General features: G+C 36.3%; 1 protein-coding gene across 3 annotated transcripts in view; it reads left to right on the forward strand.

Moving 5' to 3' along the window:
* Nucleotides 1-18452, forward strand: part of MYSM1 (Myb like, SWIRM and MPN domains 1) — a 42348-nt gene that overhangs the window by 16218 nt on the left and 7678 nt on the right. For all 3 annotated transcript variants that reach the window (XM_007129256.3, XM_007129257.3, XM_007129258.3), the window contains 9 exons: nucleotides 3382-3512; nucleotides 4621-4724; nucleotides 5917-5994; nucleotides 7490-7578; nucleotides 11035-11089; nucleotides 11442-11492; nucleotides 12214-12288; nucleotides 12910-13098; nucleotides 13785-13917. In XM_007129256.3, the coding sequence (XP_007129318.2) occupies nucleotides 3382-3512; nucleotides 4621-4724; nucleotides 5917-5994; nucleotides 7490-7578; nucleotides 11035-11089; nucleotides 11442-11492; nucleotides 12214-12288; nucleotides 12910-13098; nucleotides 13785-13917 (905 nt within the window). The remainder of the gene's footprint in view (nucleotides 1-3381; nucleotides 3513-4620; nucleotides 4725-5916; nucleotides 5995-7489; nucleotides 7579-11034; nucleotides 11090-11441; nucleotides 11493-12213; nucleotides 12289-12909; nucleotides 13099-13784; nucleotides 13918-18452) is intronic.

The raw sequence follows: 18452 nt of genomic DNA on the forward strand, positions 1-18452 counted from the left end.
CTGTGCAAAAGCTTTTAAGTTTCATTAGGTCCCATTTGTTTATTTTTGTTTTTATTTCCATTTCTCTAGGAGGTGGGTCAAAAAGGATCTTGCTGTGATTTATGTCATAGAGTGTTCTGCCTATGTTTTCCTCTAAGGAATTTTTTGATATATTAAGTTTACCCTCTAAATTTTCAGTGCCTTTTATTTGAATTATTTACTCAGGGATGGGGAACAAACCAAAAACTTCCCACCTTATTAGCTTAAGTGCTCTGAAAGTGATTTGTATTTTTCATAATAGTTTAATTAAGACATCATCAAACATGCATAATTTTTATTGCTTTAGGAGCTACAGAATTGTGTAGAGCCATCTTTACAGAGGGCTTCTGCTGTAACCTAGGAAGATTACCAAAGGAAAACAACCAGGCTTACTAAATGAGTAACTGTCATTTTATCCACACAACATTAAGTATTTTGAAATCTAAAGATAGCCCTATTCTAAAAGAAAGATTTTTTCTTGTTCTTGACTCTTGTTTATCTCGCAAATGGTTGAGGTTAGGAAAATTCTAGGTGAGGGTGGTATCAAAGTGAAGAATACCTATAAGGAACCACTCCTGACATTTGCATAGTGTTTTATAGTTTACAGAAAGCTTTTCTCTGTCATCTAATTCCTCACAACAATCTTATAAAATAGGCAGGTGGTATTTTCTCTATTTGATAGAATGAACTTGAGGTCAGGAGAGGTTTAGGGAGCTGCCTTGAATTATACAGACCAGCTGCTGACAAAAGAAGGACTTCAGTGCAAGTCTCAACTCTGTAAATCACTTTTCCATTATTCCACATTGCCTAATTCACACTATTAAAAAAGACAAATTAAATTAAATCTCTGTTGGTATCTGATTTTGTTTTTGGAAATAAGAGCATGAATGGCCAAAATAAAAGTGTTACAAAATAATGACTAACTCAAAAGTGTCTGTAAATTATCAGTGAGTACTTAATGTTACTGTAATCAAATTTCATTTGTTGCTTTGAATTTTGGATTTATGAGGCAGAATAATTTATATGGATAGCATAAATTATATGGCAGTAGTTTCCTATGTCATTTGCCTTAGTTCATGAAACCAGTTAAATATTGCTGTTTCAGTATGATGATTTAGCCAAACAGTGTGAAAGCAAAAAGGAATGTTTTGAACAGGATCTCAAACTTATTCTCTTCAGAAATAGAAGAGAGTGTTTAGAGACTGGAGGCAGTGTTAAAAAAATAGAAGAGTTAAAGTTTTAAAGATTAAAAAAAAGTCCTGCTAGATTTGTTTGTTGCTAAAAGATCCTTTCCATAAAAGCACATGCAGTTAACTCCCTGTTTAGGGGAATATTTTATCAAAATAGTAATCAGTATCATTATTGAATACTTACCACATGCAATGCATTGTATTTAAGTCATCTCTAGTCCTCTTGACAGCCTTGTCCTCATTTTACAGATGAGCAAAATGAGGTTCAGAGAGGAAAAGGAACTTGTTCCAGGTCACATTAGGTGAAGGTGATTCCAGAGACTGCAGTCTTGACCCATTATTTTCACTTTCAACTCTGGGCCTTGACTGACTTTCCATGCTGCCTTGCATGTTTTCCCTCCACCAGATCTTGGTGAATCTTGCTTCCTCTTCTCTTTCAGTTCTGCTCAAGGGAAATTAGAGGCCTTCTCTGACCACTCTGTGTCTACAGTAACTCACATATCTCCTCCGTCTCATTCTCTAACCCTGCATTTTATGTATCTTATAGAACTTATTACCACTGAAAATACTATATTTTTATTTGTGTGTCGTCTCCTCTCTCCCCAACCCCCCATGATATGTAGGCTCCATGTTCATTGTTACGTCCCTAGTGCTTAGAACAATGCTTGGAATACAGAGGCAGATTGAAAGAGTGAATCATCATTATATCATAAACAGATATTTGTAGAGGCCTTACTATTTGTTCAGTGCTGTACTAGTACTAAGCTCTTTGTTTAAAGCCTTTCAATTTGGATAATCTTTAATTGGACCAGTACAGTTTATAGATTCGTACAGTTTTTTGATAGCTGGGTATACCATGCCCACTCCAGCTTTCTTGCCTTCATTTGCACAGTTTGTTTACTTTTCTTTCAAGATACACTGAAATCTCACCTTTGTAATGGAACTTCTGATACCCTCCCACATCACAGATTACTTTTTACCCTCCCTGAACTTCTATAGAATTTATGATTTTCAATTTGGTTTCTGCTTAGGCCTTCCCTAAACACCCTATCTAAAATAGTCTGTACCTAATTTTCCTATCCCCTTATCCGTCTTACTGTGTCTTCCTAGCACATACTGCTACCTGACAGCATAGTATATATTATTCATTAATTTATTGACTATTAGAATGTAAGGTCTGTAAGTTCAGGAACTTCAGATTCATCTCTGTATCCTTAGTGCTTAGAACAGTGCCTGGTGTATAGGACACAAAATAAATATTTGTAGAATAAAGATTGATTAAGAAATAACTATGTTATATGATATATCTGAATACTTGGTTTATAAAGTCTGTGTTTGAATCTTGTCACTTCCTTAAGTCAGTGCTTTAATCCCTCTCACCTACTTGTTTCCTTTCCTCTAAAATAAGAATGATAAAATCTGCTTTGTAGAGTTGTATATAACCCTTAGTACAGCATCTGTTACAAGCACTCAGTAATTGTTTGTTACTGTTATTAAGTTCTCTGTTACTTAAACTTTTGTTGTACCATCTAACATGGTACATTAAGTATATTTAGTAAATACGTGTTTTGTAATGGAAACCTCTTATTTCTTTCATAGTCTTTGTGCGTTTCTTGATTCCTTTAGAATGCCCTGTAGTATCCGTTTCTGTTTTCCACTGAGAGCACTTAATATTTACTAGCATAATGATTAAAAACTAATATAAAACTTTCAAGCATTTATAAGGTAGCTTGTAATTAAAAGATGTTGTCCAGCAAAGTAAAAGTAAATGAACCTAAGCAATTTATTAAAACTTAGAGTGTCTAATACTAAATATTTTCAATATATTACGAATATACCCTTTTTATTCAAAGATTCAGGCTTGCATTTGGATCTGTAGATAAATAACGCTCTAACTTCAGAGACCTGGGATAACTGAAATCTATTGAATTTAATATTGGGGAAGAAATGATACTTGTAAAACTCACACTATACTTGTAAGTTACTGTATCATTGAAAGATATTTTCTTTCAGAAAAGAAAGTACACTTGGGTATTATGTATTAACGTTGTCTGTACACATTACGTATTGAGAGGGGGTACATTTTTAAAGTATTTCAAATATTAAAAGTTTTCCCCAGAAATCTTCTTTTATGTTTTTATTTATCCAAAATAATTGTACTTCCATCTCTTAGGGAGATATGCAAACCGAAATACTTAAATAAGACCTCAGTACGTCCTGGCCTGAAGAACTGTGGGGATGTTAATTGTATTGGACGGATTCATACATACCTCGAGTTGATAGGAGCAATCAATTTTGGATGTGGTAAAAATAAAAACCCAACAACATCTTTTACTTGACATTTTTTTATCCTTATAACACCCATTAATTTCTTTGATAGTTAGAATTCAAGTTAGACTTATTATAGATATAGAATACAGAAAGATGCTATAACGTTATAGAATAAATGTATTATTGAGATTTTGTTTTGAAACAGATTTCTGTTGATAAACTATATTTCCTTTTAACCTACGTTGAAAATTGGTGGTATGATTTTAAAGGAAGAATATTCAGTCTAACTGGTAGTAATGATTTAAGGATGCAGTTCTTTGTCAAGTAAAAGTAATTTTATGAAAAGTCCAATCAAAGCCCATTTGATTTGGAAATACTATGTTAATGCTAGAAATACTGTCTAGCAGTGTTTAAATAAAGAAAATAATTTATGAACCTCTACACTTAAATGTAATAAAAGTGCCAAAATATTTTTCATGGTAGAAAGTTTCTTTCACTCTAGTTTTTCTCAAATTTAAGCATATTTTTAAATGTATTCCTCCCTTTTATTGAATTAACATGACAATTTTGAAGAAAGATAATAGTTATAGTTGCAAAGTGATAAGTTAATTAGAATTTTGTAACCCATAGTTTGAGAGGAGTATATTCTGTATTCTGTGTCTATGAAAAGACAACCAGAAAACTTCCTGTCAGAGATTATTTCATTTCATGTAGAGAGAGAATTTATAGTCTGCCCTGGGATCTGTCCTACATTTCAGCATCCTTGTTTGCCCAAAGCACGGTATAAGGACTGGCTTTACAGGAAAACTAAGGTGTCATACATTCCTTAGCCACTGAAATCATGTTTACTGTATTAGACTTGCAAAGTTAACAAAGTGGGCTTAGCACTCATTTAATCAGAAATTAAACAGATGACCCATTTCCTAAATTTCATTTTACTGAGATTTCCTTATAATAACAGCATACTTTTATGTGAGAACTACCAAGTAGCACATCAAATGTGTATTGTGGAAATAAGAAGCTCATATTTTTTTAAAAACTTAGATATTGGCTTATAATTAATAGTATAGATGTGCCTTTCTATTTAACAAATGAGTTCCATAAAATAATAGATTGTTTTGTTTTTCCTGGATTCCAATAGAACAGGCTGTATACAACAGGCCACAGCCAGTTGATAAAGTACGAATCAGAGACAGAAAAGACACAGTAGAAGCATACGAACTTGCCCAGCGTCTGCAGTCTATGGTAAGCAGTCCCTTCTCTCACTAAACAATCTTTCCTGATTGTTCCTTACCCTGTTAAGAGAGATATGCCTACTTCTCTTCCCCTGTTTATCAAATGGCCATCTAGTAGAAGAACATGTTTTCGCTTTTCTTTCACCCAAGCCATTCACTTTTTTGGTTTCCATTCAGTTTCCTGTTGATTTATGAGACAAAAAACAAACCCCCAAAATTTAAAAATTCACTCACAAACTTCACACAGAAGCATGGTGTTTCACTAAAGTGGTCTTAGACTGCTTTGTTTTGATTTCTGTATCTAATGTATCTTAAAACTATATAGTTTAGCTCTTTTTTTCTCTTTCATTTGTTTTTTGTTTGCTGAAAATTCTTACCGTAAGATTTAGCTTTGTAGAAGTGCCATTCAAAATATTTTAGCCTTTATTTTTTAATTCTTGAGGTTAGTGAGTTTTACAGTATTTTAAAATGCATGTATCTTATTTTGAAAATAAGTGATCCAACAAGTCTCCTAAAAGGCAGAGTCATATTGTGGTCTTGTTGACTTTACTAATAAAATAGATTAAATTGGTAATAGGTAAGATAAATGGAAAAAGTGTAGATGATAGCGTAGGTATTTTTCTCAGTGTTTAGGCTGTAAACCATTTCTACCTAGTTTATTTGTATAAGAAAGGGTGTTTTCATATACAGTTGCTGGAGGTGGTGCTAGTCATACACTGGCTTTTGGCAGCCGGTCCATTTTAATGGCTTCAGTACTGATGTTTGCAAAACTGGATATTACTAATCCAGTCTTTTCCTAAGCCTGAGATATAATTATTTTGCTTCTAGTTTTCAATATTATACCTCTGGCTGTGTGTTCTTGGAAGTTTTCTACCACAAAGTCATTTTCATGGTGATTCTTTTTAGTCCTAAAAAATATTCCTGTCCTAGAGTTGTAACTCCAAAATGGTGAAAGGAAATGAAAATTAAAGAGAAATTGAAATAAAATTTAGAAAATCATCACTGATTTACTTCTGAGCAGGGTGCTAACTATTCAATGTAAATTAATAAAATATAGTCAGGCATTGCTGATCAGGGATTACAGTATTTTAATGGAGAAATTGAATTTTAGAAAATTATCATTTTGGTTTTGTGTATTAATGTGCTGTGATTTCTCCAAGCTAATCTTGTGACCTTTTGCTTTATTTTTAACTTCATCACAGCGCACAAGGAGACGTAGGGTCCGAGACCCGTGGGGAAATTGGTGTGATGCAAAAGAGTTAGAAGGACAAACGTTTGAGGTAACTTTGATCCCTTCAGATGACTCAAAAGTGAAAGTTGTTTTGTCAGTATACATTTGTATATCTTAATGTCACATATATTACACTTGTTTTATGTGTGTGTGTGTGTGTGTGTGTGTGTGTGTGTGTATATATATATATATGTCTCTTTCCCATGTTAATTAGTTTGTCTAGAAGTCATCAGTAAATAACAAAGAAGGCACTGATGGTACACTTAACTAGGAGTTTGACTAATTTTCAGAACTTTGATTATCTGTCTCTATATTCGGGTCTCTAGCTCCAGAATATCTGCCAAGGTGCCAGGGAATTGTGCCCTATTCATTTCAGTAAAGTCATTGAATGATGTTCTGATATACAGATTAAAATATTGTTCCATGCATTAGACATAAATTGAATTACAAATATTAAAGTATTATTTCTACTAACAATAATTATGGTCCTAAAAAGAAACATAGGCAGTGAGTATATGTGTGTATGTGCGCGCACACGCGCGCACACACAAATGTGTTCTGTGCATATTTAATTTGTTTGTGAACAACCAGTGCAGTCAAATGGAAATAATATGTGAATGTGTACTTACTGGCTTTGTTACCTTGGGTGGGTAACTGTACCGAATCTCAAGGCTTTATTTATGAAATGTGGATAATAACATCTCCCTCAAAGATTGTTGTGAGAATTAAGTGAAATAAAATGTATGAAGGTCCTAATACTCGGTACTCAGTGAGCCTTTCCATGCACCAGGTACTCAGTAAATGTTAGTTCTCTTCTTTCTCTTCCCCTTTCCCTGCCCCCAGCCTCACATCTGAGCATTGTTGTAGGCACAACAATTAGTAACACATGGTTCCTGCCTACCAGGAACTTACATTTCTAGTAGGAAAGATAAAACCTATGGTAAGTTCCATGAGATTGGTCCCAAGAAATATAAGGTCCTCCCAAAGGATGTGATCAGGGAAGGTTTCACAGAAGATGTGATTTTTCATCTGTGACTTGAAGGATGAGCAGGAGAATCTCAAAATGTGGAAATGTGGATGAGGGAACCCCAAGCTAAAGGAGAGGCATAAACAAAGGTACAGACATAGGAAAATACCAGATATATTCCGAAAAAGGTACACAGTTCATAAGGGCTGGAATATAAGATTGGTAATAGAAATGAAATGAAAGAGAATTATTTTATTTTATATTTATAAAGGACTTACTGTGTCAGACATTATTGTCAATATTTTGGAAACATTAACTTATTTAATCTTCACAATAACATCATGACATTGTTATTATTACTATTATTGTTCTCATTTTAAAGATGAGGAAAACTGAAACACAGAAAGCTTCAGTAACTTGGCTAGGGTCATCCAGCTAGTAAGTAGCAGAGACAGGCATTCTCTCTGCCGAATCTGTGCTCTTTAACTTTATGCTGTGGTGTCTCTTTATTAACTTTCCCTCTCAGTGCTTGATGGACTCTTTGATCAAATGGTATTTTTTTTTTTTTTTTTTTTAGCATCTCTCTGCTGAGGAGTTGGCAAGAAGAAGAGAAGAGGAAAAATGCAAACCTGGTAAATCTTCAAAAGTGCCAAGGCCAACAAAAAGGTATAGTGTGACATATAAGTGTGATTTTTTTTTTAAACTTATCACAAATGATTAGAAAATGTATGGAAGGGATATCTGATATTGCAACATTACATTGTCCACATTAAGTTTAAAAATACTGTTGAAGGGGCTTCCCTGGTGGTGCAGTGGTTGAGAATCCGCCTGCCAGTGCAGGGGACACGGGTTCAATACCTGGTCCGGGAAGATCCCGCATGCCGCAGAGCAACTAAACCTGTGTGCCACAACTACTGAGCCTGCACTCTAGAACCCACGAGCCACAACTACTGAGCCTGCATGCCACAACTACTGATGCCCAAGCATTTAGAGCCCGTGCTCCGCAACAAGAGAAGCCACCACGATGAGAAGCCTGTGCACCAAAATGAAGAGTAGCCCCTGCTCGCTGCAACCAGAGAAAAGCCCGCGCACAGCAACAAAGACCCAATGCAGCCAGAAACAATAAATAAATAAAATAAAATAATAAAATAAATAAATTTTAAAAAAATACTGCTGAAATTTTTTATTTCACTGATTATTAATTTGGGAGACCTTGAGCAAAAGTGTTAATTTGTTCATGTTCAGTGAATATAGGATCCAACACATGTTGTAAGGGGGCCTTGTTTGTGACAGGTGGTCATTTAACTCCTTAGACATTATGAACAGGTAACCTCATGACTAGTTCTCTCTTTGATTGATGGTGAATGTTAGGTTTTTTCTTTAATAATTTAAAATATTTAACTTGTAACAAGGGTCACCAAATAACTTAAATGCCTTGATTTGGTAGACCCTCACTTCCTGCAGATGACCCATGAAATAGACTATAGTTTTGTCAGTGTCCCTTTAAAACAAGACATCCAGGAATGCCACTTGGTTATTTTCAATGGAAACAGCCCTAATACTCAACCAGTTGTATGTCCCTGGGTAAGTTACACAAAGCCTTTATAAGCCTTGGGTCCTTATTTATAAAATAATATCTATAATAGCTAACACTGTTGGCTATGTTTTAAGCACTTCATATATATTAACTCATTTAATCCTCATAACAACCCTATGAAGTAGTTAAGATAATCATTCCCGTTTTATAGATGAGGAAACTGAGAGGCACAAAGCGGTTGTGTGACTTGCCCATGCTTGTTAATGGTGGTGTTGTGATTTAACCCAGGCATTAAGGCTTAAGAATCCATACTCCTAACCATTACATTATATATCACCTCTCTAAAATTAAAATGAAAACTTAGAGTTGTGAGAATAAATTAAATGAGATTAACTATGTAAGAAAATACAGTTGTCCATAAGCTAGGACTCCTCATCTAGTGTCCACACATTTGATTTTCTGAATCTGAATGTGAGAAATACTACTGTAATTTCAAGTCATTCTTCCAGTTTGTGAGGACCTTTTTGAATCCAGATCCACTTTTCGTAGCTTTGAATCAACCTTTCAATAAGCTTGCCTTTTCTACCATTGATCACTGATTAAAATGTTTAACTGAGATAAATGTAAACCTCAGACATCATTGTTCAATGAGCTATATATTACCACAATTAACTCTATTTCTTCATCTTATGCAGAAGAATAATCATAGCAGATGTCTTGCTTACATTTAGGAACAATATATTTGAGTCTTTATGAGTCTGCTAGTTTCTAGCAGATCATTCCTATCAAAAATGAAATTTAGGTGTACCTGTCATGACTTACATTTTCATGAACCCATTATTGTTCTTAGTAGTCACCTCTTCACTTGCTAAAGGCTCACAAATCAGCTGTTTAATAACCTTTTCTAGAATTTTCCTAATACTCAACATTTAATTCCTCTGCTTCTTTTTTTGTGTTTTGAAAACAGGCCCAATAATTGCCTATTCCTAGTCCTCCAATAATTTTTTCATTCTCTATGGTTCCTCAAAAAGGGTTGATGGTGGTTTCACATGATGGTTCTTCAAAGTGCTCTGGGATGCATATGCTTGCTTTCTGTTTTCTCATCTATCTTGACCTTTCATTTCTTTTTATTTGCATTGACTAAGCACTTGCTAACTTGAAGATCTTCCTTATTCAGAAAAAAAATTTTTTTTTCTTTTTTGTGGTACGCGGGCCTCTCACTGCTGTGGCCTCTCCCGTTGCGGAGCACAGGCTCCGGACGCGCAGGCTCAGCAGCCATGGCTCACGGGCCCAACCGCTCCGCGGCATGCGGGATCCTCCCGGACCGGCACACGAACCCGTGTCCCCTGCATCGGCAGGCGGACTCTCAACCACTGCGCCACCAGGGAAGCCCAGCAAACACTTTTTGAATGCCTACTGTGTGTCAAGCACTGTTCTAGGTACTTGCAGTACAGTATTCAGCAAAACAAAGTGTCTGATCTCCTAGCACTAAGTGTCTGGTAGAATAGGAACTAAATAGTTCTGCTCTTTTCCAGTTGTTAAAATGAACATATTTGCTGTTTGTTTGTTTTCTCTGACCGTAGCCTAAAAACACTTTATTTTTCTCAAACTTCAGTTCTTTATTGGTCAAAACCTTTCTACTATTTCTCTCAGATTTACACATGCTTTTGTATCTAGCCTTGCTTAGGTGTCCCTCTTTCCATCTTTTATACTTTTTCATTTTAAAAGATGAGTTTATCATAGAACTTTCAATATCCATTAATTTCTTTAACAGAACTGTTTGTCATTTATTCATTCAACAAATACTTACTGAGTCCCTACTCTGCTGAACACATTGTACTGACAAAAGTGTTTCTGAGAAACTTCCATCTTTTTTTTTAAAAAATTTATTTATTTTTGGCTGCATTGGGTCTTTGCTGCTGCACACGGGTTTTCTCTAGTTGCAGTGATCGGAGGCTACTCTTCATTCTGGTGCACGGGCTTCTCACTGCAGTGGCTTCTCTTGTTGCAGAGCACGGGCTCTAGGTGCGTGGGCTTCAGTAGTTGTGGCTCGCGGGCTCTAGAGCACAGGCTCAGTAGTTGTGGCTCACGGGCTTAGTTGCTGCACGGCATGTGGAATCTTTCCGGACCAGGGCTTGAACCTGTGTCCCCTGCATTGGCAGGCGGGTTCTTAACCACTGCGCCACCAGGGAAACCCAACTTCCATCTTTTTTGAACTTTCTTTCCTATCTTATGTCAGGGTTAGGTTTTCATTGAACTTTTGAAACCTACTTTCAGTGTAGGACACATGTCTGGCCATTTATAATGTTCTCCTCTTTGGGTGTTAAAAGAAATTAAGACAACAAAATTACTTTTTCCCGAAGGTCATGTTTCCCAAATTTTTAATGAAATCCGAAAGAACAGTGCTTCTTTCAAAAGGGTTGTATCACAAGAAGTTCTCCTAGTTTAATATTTTTTTCACTCAGACAGAATTTAGGTTTAGATTATTGGTACACATTTTCAAATTTGTAAATGAATGTTATTTTCCTGATTATGTTATTGAAATTATATTAGGAATGATTTTTTTTTTCTTTTTCCTTTTCCAGCTCATTCGATCCCTTCCAACTGATACCTTGTAATTTTTTCAGTGAAGAAAAGCAGGTACTACTTATTCATCACTGAATGACCGTAAATAATACCCTTCTCTCAGACATGAAATATTTCTTCTTTTTCTGTGTGTGCAAGGCATGTGTATAAGGAAGGTTGGATAAGGCAGGGTACACTGAAGGTCAGATGAGTGATACAGATGGAAAATGAGAAAAGAATTTCTCCATGCTAGGGCTTTGAATTATACATATATTTCTTTAAAAGTCTGATTTGTGCTGAGCCTTGGTTGGTGGTGAGAACTTGGTGTGATAGATAAAGGAGAAAAGGGTGGGCATTCTGATAGGAAGAACAAAATCTCTATTTTTATGCTCCCCCATTTTTTTTTTTTTTTTTTTTTATATTTCAGGAGCCATTTCAGGTGAAAGTGGCTTCAGAAGCACTTTTAATAATGGATTTGGTAAGGATATTATATTGTGTTTACTTAGTTATTCTGATTTCTATTCTTGTGTATTTCTATTGCAGGCGTAAGAGAGAGTATGGAAGACGTGTATTTTGGATCTTAACTATCCTCCTTTACAAGGAATCTAAAAAATAAGTCTTTTCTTTTGGAGAAAAGCCAAACAATTGCATGTTTCCATATTTTAGAGAAAATAAATTAATGTGAGTTTTTGCAGACTGTTTATCATCATTAACCCTATTTTAATTTCCTAGTATTCTTGTCTGCTGCCTTCTAGATAACTGCAACAAAGCACAACTCTTATAATTTGGAGACTCCTTGTTTTGCACTAAACTACAGAGATCTCCAGTGGTTGTGTGTGTTTATGGTGTTTTCTGTAGGAGGACCCAGAGTGATTTTTACTTTGTATCCTTATGATACCTTTCCTCAGTAGGGGGAGCAAATGGTATCTTCATTTTGTAAATGAAAAAAATGGCATCTTGGAGTGTTTCAATGTTCGGTTCAAAGCCTCTCAGCTGGCAGTACAGATAGGTCTAAAATCTTAAGTCTCTGTGTGCTGAGCCTAGCATCTGGTTCCTCTACTATGCTATTTCATTTTAGAGAAGCATAATTACCATACTTGTAAATAACTCTCCTATGATAAGTGAGATTTTTTCTGATTTTTTGGTCAGCTGGGTTTGGTTTGTATGTTTGGGCTAAGTCTATCTTGTGTTTCTTTTAGCATGCTCATGTTTCTATGGCAGAAGTGATTGGTCTGTTAGGAGGAAGATACTCAGAAGTTGATAAGATAGTTGAGGTAAGTTTTCTCTTAAAATTTTTTAAATTATTTAGTCCTGCTGCCATACCAAATATTTTTATAGATTTCAGTGTGTATAATTAACATATAAACCTTATCTATGATATAAATGAGAATATGCAAATGTGGACAGATATATTCCCAGAGGTGACTGAACATTCCATATACTGAGCACCTGTTTCCTTTTACCACTGAGAAAGAGGGAACATTACCAGGCCTTAGTTCTTCATTGCCTTTGCCAATAAAAAGCTTCAACTCCTAAGAGGCCAGAGACCAGGAAACATACGCTAACCTTATAATTGAAAGTTGGTATACATCATTTTGCTAGAAATTATTATCATAAGTAATGGGGGTCATCAAAAGACTGTGTTTATACAGATACTATACAGGCCGACCTGGAATACTAACCCGTAACTTGTCTTGAGTAGGAAAATGGATTTTGAGTTCCTTGCATACAATCACACTTTTGGAGAGTAATTCGTTTGTAAGTTAAAGGCCTCCTATTATATAGGCAGATAAAAGGCTTGGCTTTAAAAAGTTTCGGTATCTGTGTATGAAAGGACTGAAACAATAGAATTAACAGGATTTCAGTATAATCATTTAAGGATTAATCCTTTATAGGTCTGTGCAGCAGAACCGTGTAACAGTCTGAGTACAGGACTACAGTGTGAGATGGATCCCGTCTCACAAACACAAGCCTCGGAAACCTTGGCTGTCAGGGGCTATAGTGTTATTGGATGGTATCATTCTCATCCTGCCTTTGATCCTAATCCTTCCTTACGAGATATTGACACTCAAGCCAAATACCAGGTGTGTTTATAGGTCTGTTTGTATGTAGTCTGTAAATAATTGCACATTTTCTCCCCTCTCATTTTCTGTTAAATATACTTTTAACATTTCTGGCAAAGTGATTACAAGAGTAATACATGTTTATTTAAACATTTAGAAAATTAGCTATTCTGTTTAATATAGACAAGCCATCAAAGTAACAGTGATAATTCCCCCCAGAGCCTTTAAAAATGATGGGGATAACTAAGACAGGGACTGGGTACAATTGAAATAATTGGAAATACAATATATTTTGCACCTCTGGAAAAAACAGAGTTTTGTTTTATTCTGCAATTTTATGTTTGATATATGGATGTTTCTGCTGTAGGCAGCTGTTTGCAAATTATTACCATATAGATAAAGATTACAGCTGAGGGGCTAGTGAATAATTTGTAAATGTATTCATGGCAGATATAGATTTTGCAGGCCAGGTGATCTTTTTAAGGGTGATCTTAAAAAAAAAGGGATCTGTTCAGGTTGGGTTGGACATGTTTTGGCCTGAAATTTTTAGGGTATAGAATAAATTTAGTTGCTGTTTGGAAGTGAAGTTTTTAACACATTTTTGCATTCCCTTTTCCTCTATTGGATGTTTAAAATGTTGGTATGGGTAAATACTGACTTTTAAATTTATGTGGTTGAAACTAATTATACTTTTTTTTTAATTGTAGAGTTACTTCTCCAGAGGCGGTGCAAAGTTCATTGGAATGATTGTTAGTCCTTATAATAGAAATAATCCTTTACCTTATTCTCAGATTACCTGCCTGGTTATAAGTGATGAAATTAGCCCAGATGGCTCTTATCGTAAGTTTTCAACAAAAACAATCCTACTTTCATTTTTTTTGAATCTTACAAATCACAGAATTTATACCTGTTGAAAGCAATTTGATGGAAATGTTTGTGTCCTCAACTAGAGAATCACTGTTTGCATACCGTGTAGTGCAGCCACCCTCTTTCCTTTTATGATGTCCTTCTGCATTAAAGTTCCCACTATGTTACCATGGCCACTGGGCAAAAACATTACAATGTAGAGAAAACTTATGGCCAAGCAGTGTGTGTGTATATTAGGTCCTGGAGACATTGCAGTAAGCAAAACAGACAGTCTCTTCTGTTCTCTTGAAAATTCTTGATAAATGCAGATTGGCTTTCTCTGCAATAACATTCAAATGAAATAATGATAAAGAATAATGACCACCCTACCACTAGCTATCCATGATCTCCCAGTTTAGGCTCAACAGTGCCTAACTATTTTTATATCTGTCTCTCTAAAGAAAGAATTTGGTTGGTTTAGCCCATCATATGACTTGGTTCCTTTGGGATTTATGTCCACTGCTGTTCCAATCAACTCTGGCTGGATAGAGAATTAGTGTAGCAGACTAGGAAAAGTAGGGGAGTGTAAGAAGCGAGTGTGGATGGAAGGAAAAGGTTAGAGGAAACAATTATATCTCTAGGATACTCTCTTTTCATCCTTAATACCACTGCTCTAGTTGACTGTCCTCTCTGGGTACTGTCACTCTACATTATACTCTTCCCCATTAGCTCATGAGCCCCTTGCAGGTAGATATGATATTGTACTCATTTTTCTATTCTCAGTTTCTAGCACAGGGCCTGGCATAAAGTAGGTACTAAATGAATGTTTAACAAGTTAATTTCTTCATTCTTAATAATGTCACTCAGATACCCTCTCTTAATAATATCACAAAAATACCCTCTTTGGTAAAGAACCCAGCACTACCACCCCTCATGTCATTTACTCTTAGTTGCTCTATTCTTTGTGCACCTGCAACATTTGTTTCCTGCCTTCATGGTTGCTTTCATGTTTTAATATAATTTATTTATTTAGCCTGTCTCACTAAATTGTGAGCCCCAAAGAGCAGGAACTATGTCTTCTTTGTATCTCCTGTAGTAGCTAATCAATTGCCTTACACCTAAGGAGTGGTCAGTGCTCTATAGGTTTTTGTTGAATGAATAGTATTGACATTAACTTTAGTCCAAAATGCCCATTTTGAACATATCACATATATACATCATTCTTTACGCCAGTATAATTTTATAAAAAGTTAACAAAAGGAAGAATCACAATGAACTTGTTCTCAATTTAAGCCATGTCTCACTGTCACATTCTGCTAGATTTGGGGAGTGAGCCTCTACTCTGATGCTGTCTAATACAGTCACACATGGCTACGTGTGACTGTTTAAATTAATTAGAATTAAATGAAATTTAAAATTCAGTGCCTAGAATCCTACTGCTGGCCAAAATGAAGTAACAAGGACCTGTCTGAAACAACCAAAAAACTGGACAAAATATAGAGAACAGTGGTATTTAGGATATAACATCAAACAGTGAAGGAATATGAGTCCTGAGAGATGGGAAACAAAGTGAGCCCAAGTTAACCTAGCTTATTGACTTAAAAGCACTTCCAGGTGTGGCACAAGGCAGAGAAACCCACCCAGAGCCTAGCAGACTCTGAGTTGAGGTGATGGAGGTAAGAGCAAGGAGACCAGGGCAACTAAATTTGCAAGACATTGTACCAGAGAGCAGAAAGCTGCCTAGAGAGCAGACTCCAAAGATTTGTAGAAGGTTCAAATTTATCATTTAGCAAGATAAAGACCAATGCATGTGTGTGAATAGACTACCCCAAACGGGAAAGAATCACCCGAAAGATTAGCGGGCACAGTGCTGGATTCTTGAATAAGCTACCGTCACAACACACAAGTATTCCACATTATCATCACTGCAGAAAGTTCTCTTGGGCAGAGCTGCCTCTTACATGACTTGACCATTGTTAATACTGCTTGTTAGGTCTTAATCCTCGGTTCTTCTCTTTGCTCCTCTTGGAAACCTTCTGGTTCAAGAATTAAAATTTCCTAGAAGCCCTAGGATACCTTGTGTTACAGTACTTTTTTTTTTTTTTTTTTTTTTTTTTTTTTTTTTTTTTGTGGTACGCGGGCCTCCCCCTGCCGCGGCCTCTCCCGTCGCGGAGCACAGGCTCCGGACGCGCAGGCCCAGCAGCCACGGCCCACGGGCCCAGCCGCCCCGCGGCACGCGGCACGCGGGATCCCCCCAGAGCGGGACGCGAACCCGGCTCCCCTGCATCGGCAGGCGGACGCACAACCACTGCGCCACCAGGGAAGCCCTGTGTTACAGTACTTTGAACTGGGTCCTTTACTTATTTATTTGTTCATTCATTGATTCATTCTTTTTTCCCCCTCTATGAGGTGTGTACCCAAATCCTATCTTTACAGTATGTCTAATGGTTAATCATTTTTTCTATTTGTAATAGGCCAGAAATACACTTAGTGATTCGTTTTATTCTGACACTTTAGTGGATAAAAATAATCAGTACATATATGTATAATTGAATCACTTTGCTATACACTTGAAAATAACACAACATTGTAAATTAACTATACCTCAATTTAAAAAAATAATAAGCATATCAAAAAATCATCAGTACAAAAAGAAATTTTTACTGGTTTTAGTGCCTTTTTTTTAACTTAGAAAATATTCTTAATACCAAACAGAGGTGTATGACGTGTTGTGTGTGTGTGTGTGTGTGTGTGTGTGTATTTTCATGGTTTTTTAATGAGCACAGACTAAAAATGTATTTATTTATTTACCTCTCTTTTAGTCTCATTTTTTACTTTCATTAAGAGTAGGAGTTGGGCTTCCCTGGTGGCGCAGTGGTTGCGTGTCCGCCTGCCGATGCAGGGGAACCGGGTTCGCGCCCCGATCTGGGAGGATCCCACATGCCGCGGAGCGGCTGGGCCCGTGGGCCATGGCCGCTGAGCCTGCGCGTCCGGAGCCTGTGCTCCGCAACGGGAGAGGCCGCAACAGAGGGAGGCCCGCATACCACAAAAAAAAAAAAAAAAAAAAAAGAGTAGGAGTTGCTTAGCTGGATTCAGATCCCAGCTCTGATATTTATTAGTTACTTTACCTTGGGCAGGTTACTTAATCCCTCTCATTCTCATTTGCTAAATCCGTAAAATGAGAAAAAATTATTAACTTGCTTACAGGAGGTTGTAGAGACTGTCGGTAATGTATGTAAAGTGCTTAGCAAATAATAGGTCTAAAATAGGTAGTTACGATCATAGCTATTGTCTGTGCTTAGTAGGTAATCAAAACATATCAAGTAAATATTGTTATCACAAAAGGAATTTGTGTAATGGCTTGTGTACTGTAATGTGTCACTCTTCTTAAGTTCCTGGAGGGGGAAAATGAAATGGAAGAGAATTGAGAAATGAAAAAAGATCAGTTATCATCAGGCTTGCTGTTCCTTTCTCTCCTTCCATACACCTGAAAAAAAAATGGGGAGAAAAAAGCCTTTTTAGGGCACATTGACAAATTATGCTTGTATTGTTTGGAAGTAGAATTATGATTTTTTTCTTAATACCTTCCCTAATACCTTCTGATTTGCTGACATTTTGTTTACTCGAAAAGCCTACGATGGCAAAAATGCAAGTTGAGAGGCAGTATAATGTAAACATTAAGAACATAAACTCGAGCCAGACTGCCTGGGTTCAAATCCTGGCTCTACCTCTTACTAATTAGATATGTCCAGGAACAGGTTATTTAATAACCTTTCTGTGGCTCAGTGTCCTCGTCAAAAAAAAAAAAAAAAAAACATTGGGGACAACACTGGTAGCTAGTTCATGTAACTGGCCTTACATCTATATAAAAAGCACCTTTATATATAAAGCCTGGCACATAGTAAGCATTATATAAGTGTTGTTATTATTATTATTATTATGGTATTGGCCTTTGGTAATGAATCAGCTGAACCTTTAATATACTGCAAATACAATTACATGGAGATTTTGAAACATATGTGAGAAATGTCTAAGTAGGCTCATCTTTTGGTATTTTTTCCTTTCTAACTTATGTACGTGATATCTACCCCTTGGACTTGTTTCCTCCAGAGCTTAGCGTGACTCAAGTGCAGTTACTACCTCTCCCGAATTAAACCTAGCCCCTGTCTAGTCTTAGATCAGCACGTAGAGGGAGGTGGAATGAATGTGGGCTCAGAAGTCGGGCAAGCCTGGTGGGCTTTGAAATCCAAGCTCTTTGCTGTACTAGTGGAAAGAGCTTGTTCAACCTGTCTCAGCCTCAGTTTTATCTGTTAAATAGGAATAATGCTACCTACCTTATAGCAGTGCTGTAAGCTTGACAACATGTGTTTTAAGAAAAAAAAAAAATCACTGGGATGGAATATATCTTGGTTTGCCTAGGTCAATCCCAATTTAAGCCTGTGGTTCTGGCACAATTATTAATAGTGCCAGCTTTCACTCCAAAAGTGTCTTGGTTTGGTTGATAAATATGTGATCATCTTACCTGTCAC

Source organism: Physeter macrocephalus, chromosome 4 (assembly GCF_002837175.3).
Source record: "Physeter macrocephalus isolate SW-GA chromosome 4, ASM283717v5, whole genome shotgun sequence".
NCBI classification, from domain to species: domain Eukaryota; kingdom Metazoa; phylum Chordata; class Mammalia; order Artiodactyla; family Physeteridae; genus Physeter; species Physeter macrocephalus.